Source organism: Amaranthus tricolor, chromosome 4 (assembly GCF_026212465.1).
Source record: "Amaranthus tricolor cultivar Red isolate AtriRed21 chromosome 4, ASM2621246v1, whole genome shotgun sequence".
In the NCBI taxonomy this organism is placed as follows: domain Eukaryota; kingdom Viridiplantae; phylum Streptophyta; class Magnoliopsida; order Caryophyllales; family Amaranthaceae; genus Amaranthus; species Amaranthus tricolor.
Window position 1 is genome coordinate 28978842 of NC_080050.1, and position 22649 is coordinate 29001490.

Consider the following 22649-nt stretch of genomic DNA (forward strand, 5'->3'; position numbering starts at 1 on the left):
ATGTATACTAGTATAAATCTTCAGACAATCCAATGATTTTTTGGACTCATTACAACCTATTCTGACTAGAGAGCGAATCCATTTTACGAAAACTATACTCTTTCAGTTTCTCTAATCCTCCGTAGCTGAAAGAAACAACAGCTGATCAACTTGAGAAGAAGAATGGATGCTTCTGGTAATCTCACTTCTTTATCAGAGGAGTCGGAACAGGAATCTGTACATCCTTCTTCGGAGTCGGTCTTCTCTAATGTTCCTCCTCTTCCTCCTCTCGAGTAATTCTCTATTTCTCTCTTATGACTATTTTTTCAAGATTTTGTCATGATCATCGATAGGTTTATCTATTAAATTGATCGAGTAATAGAATTTGATATCTTGTTCTATTTTGATTTTGATTATATTATAAAGTGTTATATATTTTTCGTCTTTGATGGATTCTGTCATTCTGTGATGCTTTGAAAGTTTCTGGTTGTTGCTTATTCGTGTCCATGAATGCAATAATTATTATTTGCGGTGGAATTTAAATTATTAACTTAACCAAGGTTTTTTAGGTCATTAATATTCCGGTGACATTGACAGTTTTTTCAAGAAAACGATGTGAGTTAAGAGGAATTCTAGGTTGATAGAAGTAATTGTTATTGATTTAATCGATGATCAAGAAACATGAATATCAAGATTGAAGCATCAAATACGATCAATTAATGAATATTGAGTTTTACTGTTGATGACTCAATACTGATATATGCCGATCAATCAATGACCATAGAGTTTTTCGGTTGATGTATTCAATATTGATATGCAAGATCAATACAAAAATTTCCGTGATTTTAATGTCTTGTTATAATTGTAGTCTGAAGTATTTCACATTGGGGGAGATCCATGAGATGCGTTGAGGTAAAACATCAAATATGATCAATTAATGAGTGAAAGAGAACAAAGTGAATTAGTAATTATAAAATGGAGGTGGAAGAAGCTTCTTTTTGAGGTTTAGAGATTTCTTTACGACATGAGATTAAATTGGTTACCTAATCTCTTGAACAAGATATGACAAAAAAATTTGATACCGGATTCTTAGAAGACAAGCAATAAGCACTATACAAAAAAGGGGGATACATAAGATTTTTCTATTTTAAACACCAAGAAATTAAGCTTATAAATTATAAGCCACACCTTGAAGCTTTTGAAGAGGGTGATAGAACACTGCCACAAGAAGGTGCACAAGTATTTTCCAAAACCAATTTGGAGAGCTAGTGAGGCTACAAATGGATTACTGCAAGGTTGATATTGCGCATATTTTGTATTGATTTGGAGAAGGTTTATGATAAAGTACTAAGAGAAGTACTTTGGTGGGCTTTAACGAAGAAAGGTATGCCAAATACTGAAGTAAGCATAGTTACAAAGCAAGGTGCATCATATCAATATTGTATCCTTTGAGCTCTAAATGTTTTAAAATCTATCAAACCTACAGTATACACATCATAGAGGTGTAAAAGTTGCATTTGAGGGACATCCCATGGTTTCGGCTAATATTTTCTGGTAGGACAACCACGTGAGCTTGCCACCTTATCATTGTAACGATCATTGTCTTTAACACAATTGTGTTCAAAATCACGTTTTCTTATATGCATTGAAGTATATCTGTATAAACCAAGATATGTATGGAGAAATACAAACCAATATTAATATATTATGACATGTGGAGGAGGCTAGGAGCGATACAGTTTTACTTTTCACAATTGTTCTAAAGGTTATGCTTTGAGCTTATATTTAATGTTTGATGACATCGTATGAGTGAGGGAAACTAGTGATAAGGTTAATGTTAAGCTATGTATGTTCAGACACGTGTTAAAGTCAAAAGGGTTCACTCTTAGTTGAAGTAAGGCTAAGTATGTGAAATGTTTGTTTTTGTACGAATGATCTTAGAACATGTGTTGTATATTTGGATACAAAGGAGCTCATTTCAAATGAGTGTTCAAGCATATTGGCTCAAATTTTCACAAGAGATATTTATCAAGAGGTAAAGTATAAGAAAAGTTGTGGTTGAAATATGATGCGAGTGAGGTGTGCCACTAAGTTTGTAGAAAAGTTCTTCAGGTGGCTTTCGAAACATATTGTAGATTGTAGATGGATAGGGGTACGGGGGCTAAAATGCATATGTTTATAAGAATAAATAGGCACACCCTAAGAATAAAATTCAAAATGAAATACAGAAAGGGTCTTTGAGTTGTAGATATTGAAGACCAAATACGAGAAAATTGTTTATGTTGGTTTAATCATGAGGGAAAGGATTGAAAAAACTTTTAGTTAAACAACTAGATGCTTAGAACTTTGAGTAGCTTTGAAAAAAAAAAAATAAGGTTACCGATTATCTTGGTAATAAGAGTGAAGAATGACATAAAAAAGATTTGTAAGAGCATATGACAATAGATAGGAACAGATGAAAGACGAAAATATATGTGGATGATCTTTGGATTGATTTTCTTAGTTATAAGTTACTATTAAACATGGTCGATTAAAGTATATTTGCTGATACCGGCGATCTCTTATGTTGATTTTTTTGGTTCATGTAGCCAACTCCATATGTTAGGATTAAGGCTTTGGCATTTTTGCTGTTGCTGCATGAGTTACCTGCCTATTAGAGTTCTTTTGCATTGTCACTTTAAGAGCTGAAAATCTGTGTTCGTGTGTTTCTTCCTCTCAAGCCTGTTTCTATCTCACTAATATTTGGAAATATATACTATATGTTAATGCAGGTTTTCTTTGCAAAAATACTCGCAGTTAGATTGGACAAGTTATTTTGACCAGGAAGATGATATTTGCATACCAGAAACTGAAAATGTAGGATTGACTCTTTTTTCTTTATGCCTTCTATTTTATGATTGTATCCCTTATACGTTTTCTATTTTTAATTTGATAACAGGTGTTTCATGTATACAAGGCTGGTTCAGAAGGTCCTGTTGTATTTTGTTTGCATGGATGCGGATACGCTGGGTATATTCAATTTCTCGTATTTTGTAAAATGCTTATTTTAATGAATTCTTTGCAATGTGATGACGCCTTTATATTCTACGTAATTTGAGTTTTATCTATCAATTTTTTTAATATACTCCATTCTTATCAAATGCTGTATTCATTTGTTATTGGGGCCTTCAATTATAATAAAGATAAAACTTGGACAACTTCTTTTTGACATTAATTAGGATTAAAATATGCAAAATCCTCTGCCTACGAGAGATTTTGCTGTTAAGCCATGACTAATTGGCATTGAGGTCTTATGCTAACCTTGTTGGGGCTATGGCGGGATAAATTTTCTCCATAGCAGGCCTAAACCTGCACTTGGGCACATAGTGTCACAGCCACAGGTCCTGTTAAAAGGTACTTGTGCACTTTAATTTCATGTTCATCTTGTTTGTTCTGCTGTGCTCATTCCTCTCGCTTCCTACCATTAGATAAGTAGTATGTTGTCACTTACTGAATTATAGTACTGGAAATGGATCTGAGGATTATTTATTATTTTTTCTGTTTTTTTTCTCTTCATTAAAGTTTGTGAACACCATAAATTCTTCTCACATGATACATTATCGGAATACAAATTTTGCATTTTCAGAAGTCATAACTCATGATGTTCAATAGGAGAATAACCAGAGAAGGTCTATCTTGAATAACTTTCAGCTTCCAGGGTAAAGCACAAGTTTATTCATTTTATGTATTTGAATTAAGGTTTGATGGCATGCATCGCCGAAAGTCCAGTAATTTGACTTACCTTTGAGTGAATGTAATCATTTATTAGATTGCTAAATCTTCTCAAGACAGAACATGTTGTGTTTAATGTCTATCAGACTATCCTTGTGCAATTTGTTCATTCAGATATGAATCATCTGAAGTTTTCATATCAAACAATGTTCTCTTGATAGGATGATTATATGATAGAAGTATATTTCTATTTGAGTTTTTCCAGTCCTGATCAATTCTTTGAAAAACCAAAGTTTCATTTCTATTAGATAATATGCCTATGGTAGGGGACTGGAGGCTTTTTTCGGGTGTGAGATGGGGTGGGGTGGGGGTGGGGATGGGAAGAGAATGGGAATAACCTGGACACACTTCAGGTGAAAAAACACAACTGCCAATTCCTTCATGTCGTCCTCTTTCTGTTTTTAATTACATAGTGGTGTCATAGTCTAGTTCCAATCAATGCCTTAAGCACCACCTGCACTTTTCTTTCTGCAGTACCATCCCTTAAGCTAGAGTAATTTTTATTCAAACCCTGTATCTAACGGTGTATGCCAAATTTATATGTGCTTCTTATGATTGTTCCTTTGTCACAAACGCCAAAGAATAGATTGGCTTTGTTCTTTCCATCTGAAATTTGCACAAGTTGCTGCTAGTTTTTACACTTCCTCTCCTCCAATCATTCCTCAATGATGATCATCTTTGTCATTGACGATTTGGCGAATTAACCTATATTCTCTGTTCCATGCAAAAATACCACAGTGAGGATTTTATTGCTTTGATAGACTAGCTTTTCTTTTCTTTCTTTTGTTCTTAGTGGTCCCCGTTCTATTTTATTTTTATTTACTTTTGATTTCTAATTCCTTGGTTGCAACTTGCAGCAAACTTTTGAGTCCCAATTTTCATTTGTGGTGTAATAAGCATTAAGCTCTCCTTTTTCAATACATTAGGTTCACACTTTATTTAGAAGTTTATTGAAGCAAATTATTGTGTTTAACATATTTTCCTCTTTGAATCACATACATGAAATTTTTTTAGGTATAATGTAAACTTTTGGAGATAGAAATTGAGTAATTTTCTTATTTTCCCAAAACAAGTTCCTTTACAGAGCATATATTGATTTGTTTTGGTTCATTTATCGACCCCATATATTAGATTAAGGATTCGGAATTGTTGTTGTTAATTCTTTTTTAGAATGACAAGTTATACTTTGCTCAGGCCTACTATAAAAAAATGCTCTTTTTTTAATTTGGCTTATCTGATATTTTCTTTTTGTTGATCAGGCTTTCATTTGCATTGTCAGCAAGTAAGATTAAGGAAAAAGTTCGGGTTGTCTCAATGGACTTAAGAGGTCATGGAAAGTCTATTACGGATAATGATTTGGACCTGTCAATTGAGGTGGTTAATAGATTAAGCTTAAGATATTCTCTCTAGTATCTTATGAAAGTTATGGTTCTACATGACAGTACCACATTTGAGATATTTCGCTTTTGATGACACAACTTTCTTGTATTAAGTTGCATGTCTTATCTGCAGACTTTATGCACTGATGTGTTGGCTGTTATAAAGACAATGTATGAAGATTCCCCCCCTGCGATTGTACTCGTTGGACACAGGTTTTCCCTTGAATATGAATTTTTTTTTTTTTTTGTTTTTTTTGAAATACCTTGAATATGAACTTAGCTTCTTATTGCTTATATTTACAATTATTGTTGGTGTTCTAGAACTGCATGGTTGGCTTCTTCATCTTGTGTCTTGAGATTCATTTCTGCTGAAAAGTCATGTAAAATGTTGATGTAAAAGTTAGATTCCTATTGCATTGACTAGTCTTTTGAATTTGTAAATATATGATTAACTTAGATTCATTTGTAAATAGGTAATTAACTTGGAATTTCAAGTGTCTTGCAACCAGCATTTTATTTTCTGTTTATGCCTTGGGTTGTAGCTTGCCAATATTTGTTATCAGTACATTTAAAATCACCCCTTGCCCTTTTACAATTCAACTATTCTTCTAATTTTCAATTTTTAAAAATTTTTAAATCTTAATTTTATTATAAAAATTTTGTTATTCTGTTTCTGATTCAGAGATGAATTGAGAAATCAGATAGCTTGCTAGTTGATACACGTGCTCCCTGCTTTTGTATCAACTAATGAACAGAATTTTATGGTATATTTGAATTTGTGTGCTTCATAAATAATAATATCATTGATATGATTATTGATTTTGTGACAGCATGGGAGGTTCTGTTGCTGTGCATATTGCTGCTAAGAGAATATTACACAGCTTGGCTGGACTTGTAGTTGTGGACGTTGTTGAGGTGTGACAGTTATGACACACTTTTTTGTGTGACTTGCTCTGAATTTTTTATTTGTTTCTGACTTAAAATCACCTCATTCAAGGGAACAGCCTTGGCTTCATTGATCCACATGCAAAAAATTTTATCCAGCAGAGTGAAGCATTTTTCGAGCGTGGAAAAAGCTGTAAGTAGCTGACCATCTTAGAAGATCATTTTATAAACTAGAGTGCTTCCCTTTTTTGTAATACATCGACCTAAAAACTGGACCTAATAAATATTAATACAGTGGAGCTTTTATGGTCCCTACAAGTGGACATTGGTGTCTTTATAATTACCCGAATACTTATTGATTTAGCAAGGTTTATCATGAGATAATAGAGATAAAGTAAAGTGGGTGTGTAATAATTTAATAGCTTTTGGACACTAGAAATATACAGAAGTGATCTTGCCTCTGAAAAGACATTTGGTTGAAATAGCAGTTATTCTTTGTTATATTGTTGCTTGGATAGTAGGATATTTTACCTAAGCATCTTTCATGGACATAATCTTGGTGTACATCTTGGTGTACTTGTACCGCATTCTGTTTCCGGATCCTTCAGAAATAATAAAATAATTACAAAAACTAGACATATCTGTGTTTTATACTGTATTATACTTCGGCATCTTTGGTGAGTCTTTACTTACTAAGAACAAATATGTTTCTTGTTTGGATAAAGGTTTATCATGTCTCTGTTGAAGTGTTGATTAGATAAAATGACGAAGTCTCATACATTATACAAAACAGTGCCAAAGCCTTATCCCAACAGATCAGTAACATGTTGAAATTTTAAAATGAAAGAAAATCTTATGAACAAGATCATTAGAGATTGTGATGCACTGATTTAAAACCAGCTAGTATCTGCTTAAACTTTCTTCAGTTATTCTAGCTAAATTGTTGTAGGAATGAACTTTAAGTTTTTTCTGAAGTTCATTCTGCTGGATTTTGTCCTTAAGCTTCTGTTCTAGTTTTTATCATTATTAGTAGTTTCGAGTAGAACACAAGAAAGTTTATAAAAAGATTTTTAGATAGATTATCAAAGAAAAACCATAGATTGGTTGTGTTTACATATCATTAAATAGCAGTGTCATACTTGTATTCTGTTGTTACATTTTTTCTGCTTTTTAAGTTTTAGTTCTCATCTTAAGTCTCTATTCTATTCAGATTGAATGGAGCGTCAAAAGTGGTTCCTTGAGAAATATTGATTCTGCCCGTGTGTCAATCCCTGCGACATTAAAGTATGATGATTCAAAGAAATGGTAAGTATGTTGGAGAAGTTTCTGTCACCTTGCTCTCTATTCCTCCAACAAAAAAAATGATTGCATGTTCTATTATCAGCTTAAAAAAGGAAAGAAAAAGTTGTATGCAATAATAGATGAAAAGGTGCTTAAATGCTATTTAATAGGGTGTAGTTATGTCTTATTGTGTTCTTGTGATGCTACATTGTAGTAATCATGTTTGTTGAAATGATGCTCTGATCTTATGATCATGCAATTCAAAAAATTCAACCTATCAGAATGTTGAGTGAGATTTGATGTGAGTAGGATCTTATGAACCTAATTGGATCAAAGTTTTTGAGTGTTGGGATTTTACGGTCCTACGGTCTTACAATAGTACTTTGAATGTTGTTTTTTACTAGTTAACATGATGTCTTTAAATTATCAATCACTACAGCTAATAATAATGCAAGTAAACCATTTACTTTGTCGATTTAAACTTTTTTGAAATCAATTATTGGGCTTTTGTAATACTTTTCTAGTAACTTGAAATATATAGCAAAAATCATTTTTACTGCGAAAAACTTCCAAAATGGACATTACTATATGGAAAATTATTGTAATATTTCTAGCCTATATACATAGGATTTTACCACCTGATAATTGTTCCGATCCTGCCTTACTATCGGTTCTAGGTGGATCTAAATCTGGACAATCTTGTTTGGAGGATTTTTTATTTTTTTTGAAAGGATCTTGTTTGGAGGATCAACTGAAAGAAAATAGCAGAAAACCTGATTATGTTTAAACATGCAAAAGATGTATGATGATTCGTGTGGGGCATCAACAGATCTATAAAAGTTATTTTATGAATTGCCTATTTACTCTCGTATATTCTATGAGAAGTTTCATGATTTTGGTCTGAAATAAACTGTCTAAAGTCGAAATCATCATTGTGTTGTTGAGTTCTTTAGGATCTGACACAGTGAGGTAAATCAAGGAGTTCAAGTAACCCAGCCTTTACTGTCTACTGATATGTGGTTAGATTCTAAGGCTGCATCATTGAGTTGATATACTTTCAGTGACTTCTCTTGGAGTGCTTGAACTTGCCATGTATACCTCATTGGCGTTGATCCAACCTAGTCATGGACACTGGGTATGGGTGATACTTTGATAAAGAGCGCAAATGCTAGAAACCACAATAATAGTTGCAAGTTTTCTGAAATAAGATCTGGTGAGTTTGGCTAGGTCCAGTCAAGCGACCACAAGACATATCACATAAGGAAAGGAGAACGTTTAGTGTCTATTAGCTACATGAATTAGTATTTATGTATGGAAGTTTAATTTTTTTGTGCTATAAGCCTAAAAATTTTGTTGTCTAACTTGCTGGTTTGGCACTTGAACTTCTTTGCAGTTACATTGCCCAAGAGGGTCTTGAAGAAACAGAAAAATTCTGGCGAAGCTGGTATGGAGTTTTTATGCTTGAAATATCAAATCCTCCTGTTTCAAAGTTCATTTGTTATAGTTTGTGCATTTCATCCTATGTGAAGAAGCATATCAATTTCTATCTCTGTGGTGCTCTTTTTATGATGATTCTAAATTTAATACGAACCTATGTCTTACTCACCTAACTGCAACTAAGAACTGAAGCCTGAAGGTATGTTTAGGGATGGAGATGGAGTATAGTTTTGAAAAGGAGTTAGCTTAAGTTAATTCTTATTAATTTGGCCAACTGTGTCAGGTACTACACCTCAGTGAGGACAGTTCCTTGGGGACAGAGGAAGTTTGAACTTTTGTTTAAAGGGGGTACTTTTATGGAATTATGGATGAATTGGTTGCACATGATGTTTTGCATTGAGTTTTGTTTTTTAATGTTTTTTTGTTGAGGCAATGTGTATAGAATATATTGGTACTTGGAAGTCATAAATGCGTTTAGTATAATGGTTATATAATAGAGATAGAAGTGAGAAACAAAAGAAATGCAAGGGAAGGAAAGTTGATATTTGACCGCAAAATAATTTATGTGAATAGATGACGAAAGAATCAAACTATTGCGATTGATTCATGTCATATATTTTTTTGTTACTCTACAAGCTGCCAAGAATAGACGAACTATGCTATATTTGACTTAGAAAGGGGAGAGAAGAGAGAGAAAAATGGAGAGGGGGGAGAAAGAGAAATTGGTAATTGTTCACGAGAAATAAGAGAAGGAACAAGTAATTGTTTGACTGTTATGCTGTTATTTTCTATTTTGTGCCAAGCCTTTAAAAATTAGATCTGTTTTTAAGAATAAAGGGTTAAGCCTGTTTCAATGGTCGGATCAAAGGCTTTGATGGGGCCTTTCCCCATTGAATACCTCTCACCACTACCAAACATAATGCAAAATCAGCCCATAGGACAACATTATAAAGCCACTAAACCCAAACGTTATACATATCAGGAAAATCGCCTCTTCAATCCTCACCTAAATCACCCCACACAGGAGGCCTTGTTTAGGCAACTGGCATCCTTGCTATTGTAATCTCTTCTAAATTTTTTTTTATCAAGCCTCCCCTTTTTTCATGTGTGTTGGGTAGAGGTTTGTAATGCGGATTAGGGGAATGAGAGAGTAGCAAAGCACTGGCAGTGGGGAATCTAGGGGAGAGATGGTGAGAGGCATTTGCAGGATAATTGGAGAATTAGAGGTCTAACGGCCTGCCTGGTTAGTGGTACTAAATGGTGGTAATGGGAATGATTTATAGTGTAAAATTTCATCAAAAGTTCCATATTATTCCCATGGTAATGAAACTTTGATCACAATTTTTTTTTGTTTACAAATTTCCATTACCACCTAATACCACCTCTCCCAATAGTAATGCATTGAAATGAATTTTATGAAGAAAATGAGATGATTGAAGTTGGACAAACATGGCCATCAAGGTAGCCAAGAGATTTTCAACTAAAATTACACTAGTTTTTCATTTCCATTATCACCATTTATTACTACCTACCAAACGGGTTGTAAAGGGGCAGGGAAATACATGTGAGAGAGAGAGAGAGTAGTAGTCAAAAAAGGTTACATAGAACTTTCAAGTTAGGGTGAGTTCATACTTAGTAGTTGAAGCTTGAAGGTAACTTATGTGTGGCAGACAAGGTGGCTAGAATCTGGATAGGTATTTTGGTGAGTGGAGAGTGTGGAGAGGGATGTCATACTCGGTATATTTATAGGGTCTTAAGTAAAGTAAATAAATAAAAGATTAGTTAATGTTGTTATTTTAGGTTGTTATGTTAGTTTGTCTTTTATTAGCTTTTATTCTTGTTTGTATTTCCCCTCCCATATTTTATAAATAGAGGGGAGTATGGGATGTTTATTGTCATACTTGGTATATTCATAGGGTCTTAAGTAAAGTAAATAAATAAAAGATTAGTTAGAGTTGTTATTTTAGGTTGTTATGTTAGTTAGTCTTTTATTAGCTTTTATGCTAGTTTGTATTTCCCGTCCCATATCTTATAAATAAAGGGGAGTATGGGATGTTTAGGATAGGAAATAATTTGAGAAAGAAGTGGAAACACATAGGAGTATTGGGAGACTCGAACATCCCATTGTATGGTTCTTGTAATTCATCAATAAAGGTTGTTTTTAATTACTGAGTTGGGCTGATCTGTTACAAGGGAGTATTATGAGGGAAAGCAGTGGCGAAACTTAGGTAGTATATACATAATGATACCTTATAATTCAAGTAAAAATAGCTACTATTATAATAATAAAGAGGCCATGAGTTAAAGTTTGAACCATGCCCCTATTTTCGTATCTCAAATTTATATTGTATATTTCGGCACCGCGGGAAAGAGAGAGAATGATATCTTAAAATATGCGTTATAAATAAGCGTTATGTTTAAAATGTGTACAGAATAATACCATTAGCTTTGGGCATGCGTTGGTGTATTTTTCAATGGCCATGCGTGCATCTAGAAAAGTTGAGGGTATGTGGCAACTTTTCTCAAACTTAAGGTTGCCATGGTGAAGTTTCCGCTTTTCTCTCTTTCTTCATGGTCATGCTTCAAAATCCTAAAGAAAATTAATAGTTTTGAATTTGAATAATAAAATGGATTTATCCACTTTAAAGATATGTATAAATATTTTAATATGCTCTAAATTTATGGTGAAAATATTTGTTTATATGCTTAAGTGGCCGATCCAATTTTTTATTTTTTGAAAATGTTCTTGTTTTGCTTTAAGTTATGTTTTCACATTCGCTTCCATATTTGGGAATTGGGCTGCTTTTTTTTTATATATAATGTTGAATCAACTTGACGATGCTTTTATATTGTGAATACCTAAATTCTTTTAGTCCTAATTTGAATGGGTAAGTTTTATTTGTTGTATATTGAAATTCACCAGTTCAGACTTTCTAATTACCCTTGTTACAAGATGCATAACCTCACGAATTGCATGTCCATCTTTGTGTGTCACATCAACTTTTATGCGCCATCTAGTTCAAGCTAATAAGTATTGATGTCTGACACATTCTCAGGGGCCGTGCTAATCATTTTTAATTTTGTCACCAATCACCATTAAATCTTGAAATCCAACAATTTATTACCCCAATACCATTAAAACCATGTTTGGATTAAGGGACTTGGAGAAAAAGGAAGGGAAGAATTTGGAGGGATATATTTTTCTTTGTTTGGATGCCAATATAAGAGGAGAGGGATTTGAATGTTTAAGATTTTAGATAACATTTTAGGAAGGGAATGAAAGGGAAAGAAGGGAAGAGTAGGAGAGAGAAAAGGAAGTTAGATTGGTGTGTTTTCCTTCAGAATCTTTTCTATTTCCCTTTTATTTCCAAAAATAAGTGCAATATCTTTCCTCCATTTCTCTTTCCTTCCTTTCACTCTATTTTCTTCATATCGAACAGAGCATAAATCCTTAATTTTGTTGAAAATGAAATCTCTCATAAAGTGACAAGATTTGGAAAGAAGATGGTATATTGACCAACTTTTCTTATACTTTTTCTTCCCGTTCCTTGCCTTTCCTTACCTTCCCTTCTAAACAAATAAGGGGTACTCCATCATTATTTCTTACCTTTCTATGCGTCCCCTGTCTACCCCTTCTCTTCCACTCCGTTCCTTCCACTTTTAACTTTATCCAAACACAGTGTGAATGACTCCCACTTAGGCTTCTACCTTGGCAGGATTTGGGGGTCAAATGCACGCAAGCTTGCCCTTGTTAGTGATAGCAAAGAGGTTGAATTCGAATGATACTAAGTAGCAGACATTATACATAAATGATTTGAAAAATGTGGCTCACCTTCTACAAGAGAGGTTGAAGGTCATGCTATGCAATAACTTTGTGTAGGAAGTAAAATCATACTTTGTTTGGTCTTTTTAAAAGTTTTATCGTATCTTGAATGCCTTTTGTCTGCTGCTCCTAATTAATAAATGTAATTGATCCTTTCACCCAAGTTTCAAGTATTGAACTGAAATATTTACGGCCCGTTTGGTACATGGTATTAGAGGGCGGTAATGGTAATAAAATTAAGTAATGAAAATTTTGGTTGTTTGGATGCCTTCAATGGTAATGGATGATAATAAAATAAGTTAATGAAATTACCAAAAAGGGCCATTTTCATTACCATCAAACAACATGGTATTAGGCGGTAATGGTAATGAAGTATTACTGTGGTAATAAAATAAGGTAATGTTGTTTCGAGCTGAAAAAAAAATAATGAAGAAAAAAAAGGTAATGTATGTAATTATCCAAAAAAATATTATTATTAAAAAAAGAATCATTACATAGAAAAATTTAGATACAATAATGCTTTTAGATACAAATATACAATAATGAAACTAAGAGTCATTACCATTTTTTATTACTAACAACCAAATGCAATCAATGGAATATTATCTTCCATTACCATTCTTTAGTCATGCACACCAAACAAAAGAATCTTCATTACCAATTCTCATATCCATTCCTTCATTACTATTGCCATTACAACATTTCATTACCATTACTTCATTACCATCAACCAAACGGGCCGTTTAAGGTTTTTCTGCACACTGTCTCTTTAATTTTGATTATATGGGTAATGATTGAATATTGTGTTCCGATTCCTATTGCAGGTATGCAGGCCTTTCAGATAAATTTTTATCTTCTCCTGTCCCAAAGCTTTTGTTATTGGCAGACACCGATAGACTTGACAGGTTTTCTTCAGCTGAACTTCAGTGATGACTATTTTTAAAATATCACTTATGATATCTAGTTTGGTGTTAGCATGCTTGTCAGTATTTATTTTAGTTGCATTTCAGTTTCCAGTTTACAGGGGAAGATAGTGAACCTGTAAGAGACTGAGCTAACAACTTGTTAGTTATTGTTAGGCTTGCGCTACCTGCTTACTTTTAGAAGTATTGCTCCTTCAGCAGGTTCTGTTTATAAGGTTTCCTATCAAAGTTTCTTCAAGCCTTCTTTAGGGATGATCTTTGAAAGTTTTAGGCAAAGTGATTGCAAAGATTCCCAAGAGATTGGATAGGCAGAAGAGTTTTTTTTTGGAAACATTTTCAAGAATGTATTCCCTTTTCCACTTTGCTCTTCCAAGGTGCCATTAGGAGTAGCTTGAAAATTGAAGTAAGCTCATGTCAAACTTTCTTCGCTGGGATGAGAAGGCATCTTGTCGCATTTTATTGTCATGACACGTAAAAACATTTGGAGCATTGAACCTCCACAAAGAAAAAAGGAAAGAAGAAAGATAATAAAAACCAACCAATTTAATTTTCAAGATGAAAATAAGGGTAGAAACATCTTAGCTTCGATTAGGTTAGTCCTGAATCGGAAAATGATTTTCTTTACGCATATATTGCTGTAGGAAAATCTTGTTATTTCTTCACCACTGTTTCTCTTTTATGTTTCTTTCTAATATATACATCTATGTGGGAACTTTATGCTATGTGGCATGGGTACTTCATTTATGCCTGTCCCCATACCCACAATGTTCCCTGACAAGGTACTTCTCTTCTATTAAGAAATAATAATGCAAATACAAATTACAATATGGGAATTTATACTTCCCTTTGTTGATGGCTAAAATAAACTTACACAAAAAACACTAAGAAATAACTTGAAGATGATCTTTGTAACGACAACTATTACCCGGAAACATGATACTTGTTGTAGGCGTGTAATCACTTTCCTTTTGTGATATTTACCCCACAAAGGTACTTGGGTTTTGACTTGGAAATTCACAATGAGATACAAACAACACAACACACCCTTAGTACTTAGGGTATGAAACTTAACAACAAAGTGTTTGATGAATTATAAACTTCGAAAGTTCTAACAAGAAATTTATAACTCTTTTTAAAAGAACACAAGTAAGAAAGAAAACAAGGATAAAGAATTCAAAAAATTGCTGTAAGTGACATTCTTCCCCAAGCCCCTATTTATATTAGTTCAAGTATATCTATGGGTCATGGACATTTAATCACCCGTTGATGATCAAGTATAATGACCATCAATCAATACCATTATAATTGGTATTCATGAGCATTATTCACACAATTAAGTCACATGTAACTCCATAATCAAAGTTGAACAAGAATAGAATCCAATGCTCATTGATCAAAGAATACGAAAAGACACATATTTGTTCCAATTTGTCTTTTGTCCTTCCCTTTGACCCCTTTGGACCTTGTATGTTTAGTACACTTTTTCCCACTATTATTTGTAGTATTTTGTGATAATTTTTAGGATTTAATATACACTAAATCTTAAACAATCCTTACCCATTTAGAGTAATATTAAAACCTCTTTCTCAATTACAAAATAAATTTTATAATTCCATTTCATGCATCAACGCTAATGTCCCTACGGATTGATCTTGAGAACTTTCCAAGGAGGACTACCGCGTTCATCACGGTCCAAAGCAACGATGGGCCATTAGAACTTGTTGCTTACAAAAACCAAAAGGAATTTTACCACATTGAACTCAAGACACGATGTTACTCATGTGTGAATTGGGCTTTTCCAAATGACTTTTATTGACATAATCCGATTGCAATTGACGCTTGTTCTATTGAATCCTTACTCATGGCTTTCGTAAAAGAATCAGCCACATTGAACTTAGTGTTCACATAGTCAAAAGTTATGACCCCATTAGTGATAAGTCCTTGCACTAGGCTGTGCCTGAGAGCAATATGACGAGACTTACCATTATACACTTGACTATAAGCCCTACCTAAAGCTATCATGCAATCCGCATGAATCGCCACCAGTGAAATTGGCTTAGGTAACAAAGGTATCTCAAAAATAAGAGCTATGAATTCCGTTGATATAGTGTTATCAACTATACATGTTTGTTTCTTAGAATACCATGATATGGCACCTCCCCCATAAACAAACACCCAAAAATAATTGAAATTTGGTTTTCTTTTTGCACCAATGTTCATAAGGAGTCTCCTTATTTGTTCTCGTTGGAACCCGGTTAAGAATGTGACAAGCCGTCAACATTGTTTCACCCAAAATCCTTCACTCAAGCTTGAGTAGGATAATATGGAATTTAACCATCTCGCATGATCTTAATACCTAAGATCACATCGACCTACTCCATATCTTTCATTTGAAGGTCCTTGACAAAAAATCTTTTGTCTTTTGAACTTGTACTAAACTAGTACCAAAGATGAGCATGTCATCTACATATACATGTCATCTACATATAGACAAATGATAACCCCATATCCATGGGTATCAAAGTTACTATATACATAACAAAACATTGAAAAACATCAATAAAAGTTATGACATATCTCTTATTTACCAATGATGGTGTACTATGAAAGTCACAAAAATCACTATGTATTAATTCCAAAATTTCAGATTTTCGTTCAACACTTTTAAATGGTGTTCTTGTGATCTAATTTAACATGCACGTTTTGCAATTTTTAGACATTTCAGTGCACATAGGATTCAAGTCATGTTTAGACATAAAAGCAATTTTATCAAAATTCACAAGTCCTAGTCTAACATGCCACAAGTAATGCAAATCAATTTTTTCATTACTCAAATCATGTGAAATATTACATATAACATCTTGATTCAAATCCAAAGATAACTTAGAAAGATTATTACATAAATAAGCACGTCCTACAAACAAGTTATTCTTAGAGATAATACACCGAGGGATGGCAACGGGTCGGATCTGCACCAGGTCCAGGTGTACTCGAATCCAGATCCGTTTTCAAGAGAAGGACCCAGATCCGGACCCAGATCTGCGGGTCCAGTTTTGCAAGACCCATATTACCGGATCCGGGTCCAAGAAAACCTAAGTTGTTAAAAATTCTTTCTGGTGGGTTTATCTTTTTGACTAGGTGAAGACTCACCTTGATATTTTTTGCTTTCTCATGATAGTCTATCCTTAATTGCCATGGCTAATGAAGTGAAGTTTTCATTGCATCTCAATACATCCTAAAAACTGAGAAGTGGAAACTCCACTTTTCAGTACCGTCTATTTCTAATCCGCAACACATTCATGCCTTCTCAATTAATTACTTTAGTATAGTTTCTTGTGAGGAATTATTTGGATCTCTAACTTTTTAGGATATATCCTGATTCTTTCATATCAAAGTTCATTCGAATCTTCATTCTACTTTAGATTGAAACATGGTTACCAATGATGCCGGCAAAATTATCGTGTTTGTTACTGCAATCTCAACCGTTACCACATTTTACTTTATGATGATCATTATGGAAATATGTCCTTTATGTGTGCTAATGGAAGCTTTGAGGTGAATAACTGAAACTGTTCCATGCTTGGTTGTTACAGAACTCTCACTATAGGTCAAATGCAAGGCAAGTTTCAGATGGTGGTAGTCAGACACACCGGACATGCCATACAGGTCCAACGCTAATAATGTTTGCGTTTTGGGTTTTGACTGTTATGGAAATAGAATTTTAGAACTGTTTAATTTTTTATGCAGGAGGATGTCCCTGATGAATTTGCAACACTCATCCTCAATTTCATCTCTAGAAATCGGATAGGCCCCCATGGCATTGAGGTATCAAAACTGTCAGACCTTTTTGGCTGCTCAATTATTGAAATTGTTTCATCTCTCAAAACCTAGTTATGCCTATGAAAAAGGGGCGAAAAAGCATACTGAACTTTCATTTAGCCTCAATGAAAAATCACTTGCCCGAATAATTCTCCGACAAGCAGTTCTTGTTTGAGAATAATACTAGCTGTTTGTCTGAATTATTGTTTGAGAGTTATAATTACAATTTACAACATAGGAGTAGCATTTTGAATCTTCAAGTGCTTCATTGGTGCCTACTTTTGTTTTGTTTTTCCATTTTCATGGCTGCGTGATTAATAACCTTGCTTGACAAAAGTGTGTGGTTGTTTTACTTGCAGATACCTGTTCTTCGTAAGCCATCTAAATCGGATGCTTGAATTTCATATGTTATTAGACGAAAGAAGACAGATACGTATATAAACCTAAGCATGGCATGTCGGCATTTGAGCTGAACCAACATCGAGGGAAAAATGTATGGGTAGCATGTGTACCAATCTTTACGGTTTTTCAAAAATGCCCTACTAGCATTTTCCATGCAGTATACATGTCATCTTAGTTACTTTATGCAACTCTAGCTAATTGTGAGAATAAATAAATTTTTGCTCCTAGGTGATGTAATTCTTTTCCCATGGATACATCGCTTATAAGATTTTCGTAACTTCTAGTTGTTTGTTCGTGATAGTTTGAGATGGTTTCTGTGTAGGATATATGTGATTTTGGTTGCCCTTATTTTTATGTTCCTTAAAGTGTATTTGTGGAGCCAAAAATAATGCCAATCTGTCTGAACTGACAATGCCATCCGAAAGAATCGGAATAACTTGGTGCAGGATGCTTCTTCCTGGTTATAGTATTACAGGTTCCTCATTGTTGCAATTGATAATCCATTAGGTATAATTGGAGGAGCCTACTTTTTGGGGATAATCTAAATGTGCGCATTTTTCCTTGCCTACTCATTGGAGGAGTCATAAGTATAATTTGTTTGTTACCCTTCTCCCCATCAGATCCTAACTTGTGAGATATTGTGTTAGTGACTCTGACTTTAAGTATAATTGGAGGAATAGAACAAATTTAAAGTTATTCTTATTATTAAGATACTTCTATAAAACAAATTCATAACTCATCTTTGGAATAACTAGTTTATATTTAAATGAAAAATAATTAAAAACAATTAACTTTGTACGATACTTTACACAAATTTCAGTATGTGAAACATGCCCACTGCCCAGGTTTCGTTGACCTTCGGTCAAAATTTACCCAAATATGTTGGGCCATAGATATTGTAGCGTTTATTTGTCCTGTTTTCCCTATTTAGATAAACATTACGAAGATTAGCTTATTAACAAAGAAAAAAAGAGATTGTATTACTCAATACATTGCCAATGAACTCCTGGACAATTCAGTCCAGTTTGGTTTCATCACCAATAAACAGTAAATGAATTAATGTGATAAATAATAAAAATGAGATTGTAATAAACAGACAAATGCAACAATTTCACCTTTTCGTAAGATAAATCTGCGGCAATGTTACTCATTTTTACTCGACAGTGGAAACGGGGAGGGAAAATAAAACAGTTATGAGACTAAAGATCTATACTTTTATGTACTGTCAACTGTGAAGGCTGTGTTACAATCAAAGTTGTATGTTCTGGCGTCTCGAAGTCTAAAACATCGCCAAATATATGCCATTCAAGGGCTTTATGGTTTTCACTTATCAAAGCCGATTGGGTTCAGCCATTCAGATAGCATTCATCTAATGTACCGATTCAAAACTATGGATCTATATTTTGATCCCCTCCAACCTTCATGGATGATAATCTGACAATATCACTACTCTTGAGTTGATCAAGCTGTTTTTTACCAAGTCGAAGCAAGTATTCTATGTAAACAAAATTCTTACGATCAATTTGCTTGGAATTGCGGTGGAACTCTTCAGACACAATTGATTCGATCTGATGACGATGTTCAGGTGATTTAGAACGGGCTGCTCGCAGAAACCCTCTGTAAAGAATAAGGACTTCCTTCTGTAACCCTGAAAGCCTTTGTCCGCTGGTACCTCCCATGGTATTCTTTATATGAGGTATAAAACAAATGCTGTACAAGAGTCATAATGATGGCATTAATAACTTACATGCCACTATCTAAAAGCATCAGGTAGAAAATTCTCACATAGGTTCAATCTTCAAATACTCTTCTGTCCCCGCTCATTTTGCAACATTTAGGTTAAAATCTCACATGGAAAACCGAAATGTAGCAAATTGAGTTGGATGAAGGATTATGACGCTAATTTATTTCCAAAGCATAGATAATATCAGTTGACAAACTCAAGATGTACAAATATGACAATCATTTCCTAAATTTAAAAAAGGTCATATTGTTTCCTTGATAGTATACTAATACTCCCTCTAACCCCAAGAGATTGTTACCGATAATGACAGTGAGGGGAAATGTCACTACTTATAGCAATCTCAAAGGCATTTAGGAATATTAGATATGCCCACAATATATGCAAAACCATACTGTGGCCATCCCAAACCAATTCCCTACAAGTCTGCTTTTGTGAATAATACTCACGAAATGAAAGCATCTCTAACTTGAGCCATATATAACTTTGCTTCTTAGGAAGAGATTTGAATCAACAAAGACAAAAGGCAAAAAATAGAACGAGTTGGGAAACACTAAAAACTACTTCATGATCAAGTTAGCGATCAAAAATCAAGAATCATAAAGAAAAAAGTGGTAATAAATCCAGTGAGTGTAACACCCCTGAATTTCAGACCCTTCAAGGGTGTCACTTGTAGAAATAAATAATTATTTAAATAGGGAAAAGAAAGAGATGACGTTTGAAAACTTCCAAACAAAATCCTACGGAAATTTCGGCAGCATCTGCCTTGAAATTTGACGCGCCGAAGATTTAGACAAACGATAAATCATCATAATGAAGAGGCATCAATGGCCTCGTAACAGAATCACGGCGGAAAGGTCATCGCCAAAACCTCTGTCGACATGCTAAGCATGGATCGTGGTTCCCATGTAAACGCTTGGGTTTTCCAAGCAAAAAGATAATCCACTGTACAAGCCATTCAAGATACTATAACAAAATATAAAACGATATAAATCTTTGCAGCGGAACGAATTACATCAAAAGGAGGACTCATGCCTCAACCAAAACATACACACTTTCAAGTCGAAATCACATGTAGCGTCAAAAATGGTTCGAACAGGGCACGCGTCAAGGTTCTCACTCGATCCCCCCCCCCCATATGCAATACAAGGAAACTCCAAAACCTGCAAGACCTATCTACGACGCCCCTGCTGCTCAACGTAAAGTCATAGACCAAACGTGTCATAGCAGGGCCATCAGAGACAAGCCGTCAACAAGGAAACAAGCAGTACACGTCAGTATCTAGCAACAAGTTATACATGCAACCAACAATCAATTCAACAAAACGAGGGAAGAAAGACACTCCAATGTATAAAAATCTACTCCAACCATTCCTCACTTCTGTGCACTTCTCAATGCCTTCACCATTTTCTATTTCTTCCTTAATTCCACGTATCATCTTTTGTGACTAGAGGCCACCATATTGGGGTTTGCAAGACCCACATGGCAACACCTCAGCCAAGGGCGGTGACGGCCATGCCGGCGCCCAATGGCAAAGTATGATCATACCCCCGTACAGCGACCATATATAGATGATCCATGCCTCCGGGAACTAAACCAACTGGGGTACCAATCCAGTGGAGTCACAGTAACATCCAACTTAATATCTCATCAATAAGGGACTCATTCCCATTCCATCTCATATAATCCAACATTCTACTCTCGCGATATCAGAACTCAATCTCTACCATCTTGACAACTGATTTTCACTTGTAACACAAACTTAACAGTATTTAAATAGCAAATCATATTCAACCTAGCTCGTATAATATTATCACGCAAGGAAAATATATTGAAGATGCATGCAAGAATTAGTTACTGCGTGTACTTACCTGCACTGCAAGATGACAAGCCACAAAAATCGCTTCGAAGGGGTTCTTACGCCCCTCTTATGAACCGGGCACCTATACACGTTTAAAGTAAGACTAATAAGCCTACTTCACATCATTTACGAAGCACCGACTCCATACAAGCTACGCTATTAGCCAATTAAGTTTCGATTCAAGCTAATACGCATTCTACGCATACTCATGCAATAAATTCAACCCATGTTCATACATGAACTACGCCATCAATTCCAATCAAACCATAACATTAGATTCTAGTCAGGTTTATATCAAGATATGTTCAAGAACACGTAATACATGACGTTACACTTAATAACAATCATATCACCTATGATAGTAGTGGTTTTTATTATTTTTCCAAGGTTTTTAGAGTGAAACGATTAAGAATAAATTAGATTTGTAGCTTGGCGAATCAATAACGATTCGTATAATTTGGGTCAAAGTCACCCAACTTAGCGACACAATTGAACATATCAGTATAGCAACCGAGCTCAAAACTAACCACCTCATCAACGACTATAACCACGATAATACTTTCATTAATGACAATCGCTACCTTAATCCGTCTCAGTAATTATTATTATCGTTTACTCTACAACAATGGATATTAACAATACTAGTCACCATTCATCCAAAGTGTCACATACACAAGCTTATACAAGATTTCCAATACAAAACATCATCCAAGCCACAAAAATAGTATATACTACTTTTAATTCATCCACCCCTAACTTATTCAAGTTCAATTCACACTTTCAAATGCTTACCCACTTTAAATCCTATTAAGATATAACTTAATCCAAGCTAAGATTCATGAATTTACCCAAATTACTACCTTTAAATTCATCATAATATAAACCCTAACTTATCTAATTTCAGATCACCATAATAATCAAACCCATAACAAAATCAAGATATTCATACTCCAATTTAACAAATATGAACTCTAAATAATAAGAAATCAAATATCAACACATACAAACTTAATTTGGGTAAGAGATTGCTCACAAGGGGAACTAGAAATGGGTGAGGGTATAAGTGGTTTTTGTAGTGGTGTGGAGCACGAAAATGGTGGAGGAACCACCTCTTGCGGCTGCTGTACCTGCTGGTGGCTCACGAAACAGCCGCTGCTGTGGTCGTTCGTGGTGAGGCTGCTGCTTGTAGTGCGTGGGGGAGGGAAAACGCGGCTGTGCTGCTGCGGGCTGCTCACGGTGGTCTGCTGGTGGTCTGGTGTGCCGGCAGCTGCTGTGGGCCGTGAGGGAGAGGGAATTGAGAGAGGGAAGGGAGAAGAGAAGGAGGGGAGGGAGGAGTGACGGCTCAAGC

The 22649-nt window shown here is 34.6% G+C and overlaps 2 protein-coding genes across 5 annotated transcripts; one reads left to right on the forward strand and one right to left on the reverse strand.

Annotated features, from left to right (window-relative positions):
• LOC130810055 (uncharacterized) lies at positions 1-18188 on the forward strand. Its single transcript, XM_057675984.1, has 13 exons — positions 1-272; positions 2751-2835; positions 2918-2988; positions 5010-5124; positions 5263-5342; positions 5960-6044; positions 6127-6207; positions 7225-7319; positions 8689-8739; positions 13380-13460; positions 17072-17144; positions 17226-17303; positions 17657-18188. The coding sequence occupies exons 1-13, from the start codon at positions 163-165 to the stop codon at positions 17693-17695; spliced, it is 1044 nt and encodes a 347-aa protein (XP_057531967.1). The 5' UTR covers positions 1-162; the 3' UTR covers positions 17696-18188.
• Positions 18189-18331: 143 nt separating this feature from the next.
• On the reverse strand, positions 18332-22649 carry LOC130810056 (succinate dehydrogenase assembly factor 1, mitochondrial). Of its 4 annotated transcripts, XM_057675985.1 has the most exons (4): positions 22335-22649; positions 21312-21383; positions 20492-20630; positions 18332-19409 (listed from the first exon to the last, which is right to left on the reverse strand). In XM_057675985.1, the coding sequence occupies exon 4, from the start codon at positions 19376-19378 to the stop codon at positions 19088-19090; it is 291 nt and encodes a 96-aa protein (XP_057531968.1). In that variant the 5' UTR covers positions 19379-19409; positions 20492-20630; positions 21312-21383; positions 22335-22649; the 3' UTR covers positions 18332-19087. The 4 variants fall into 4 exon arrangements, with proteins under 4 accessions (XP_057531968.1, XP_057531971.1, XP_057531970.1 ...); XM_057675988.1 differs by lacking the exon at positions 20492-20630 and having other exon boundaries at positions 22429-22649; XM_057675987.1 differs by having other exon boundaries at positions 18332-20630; positions 22429-22649.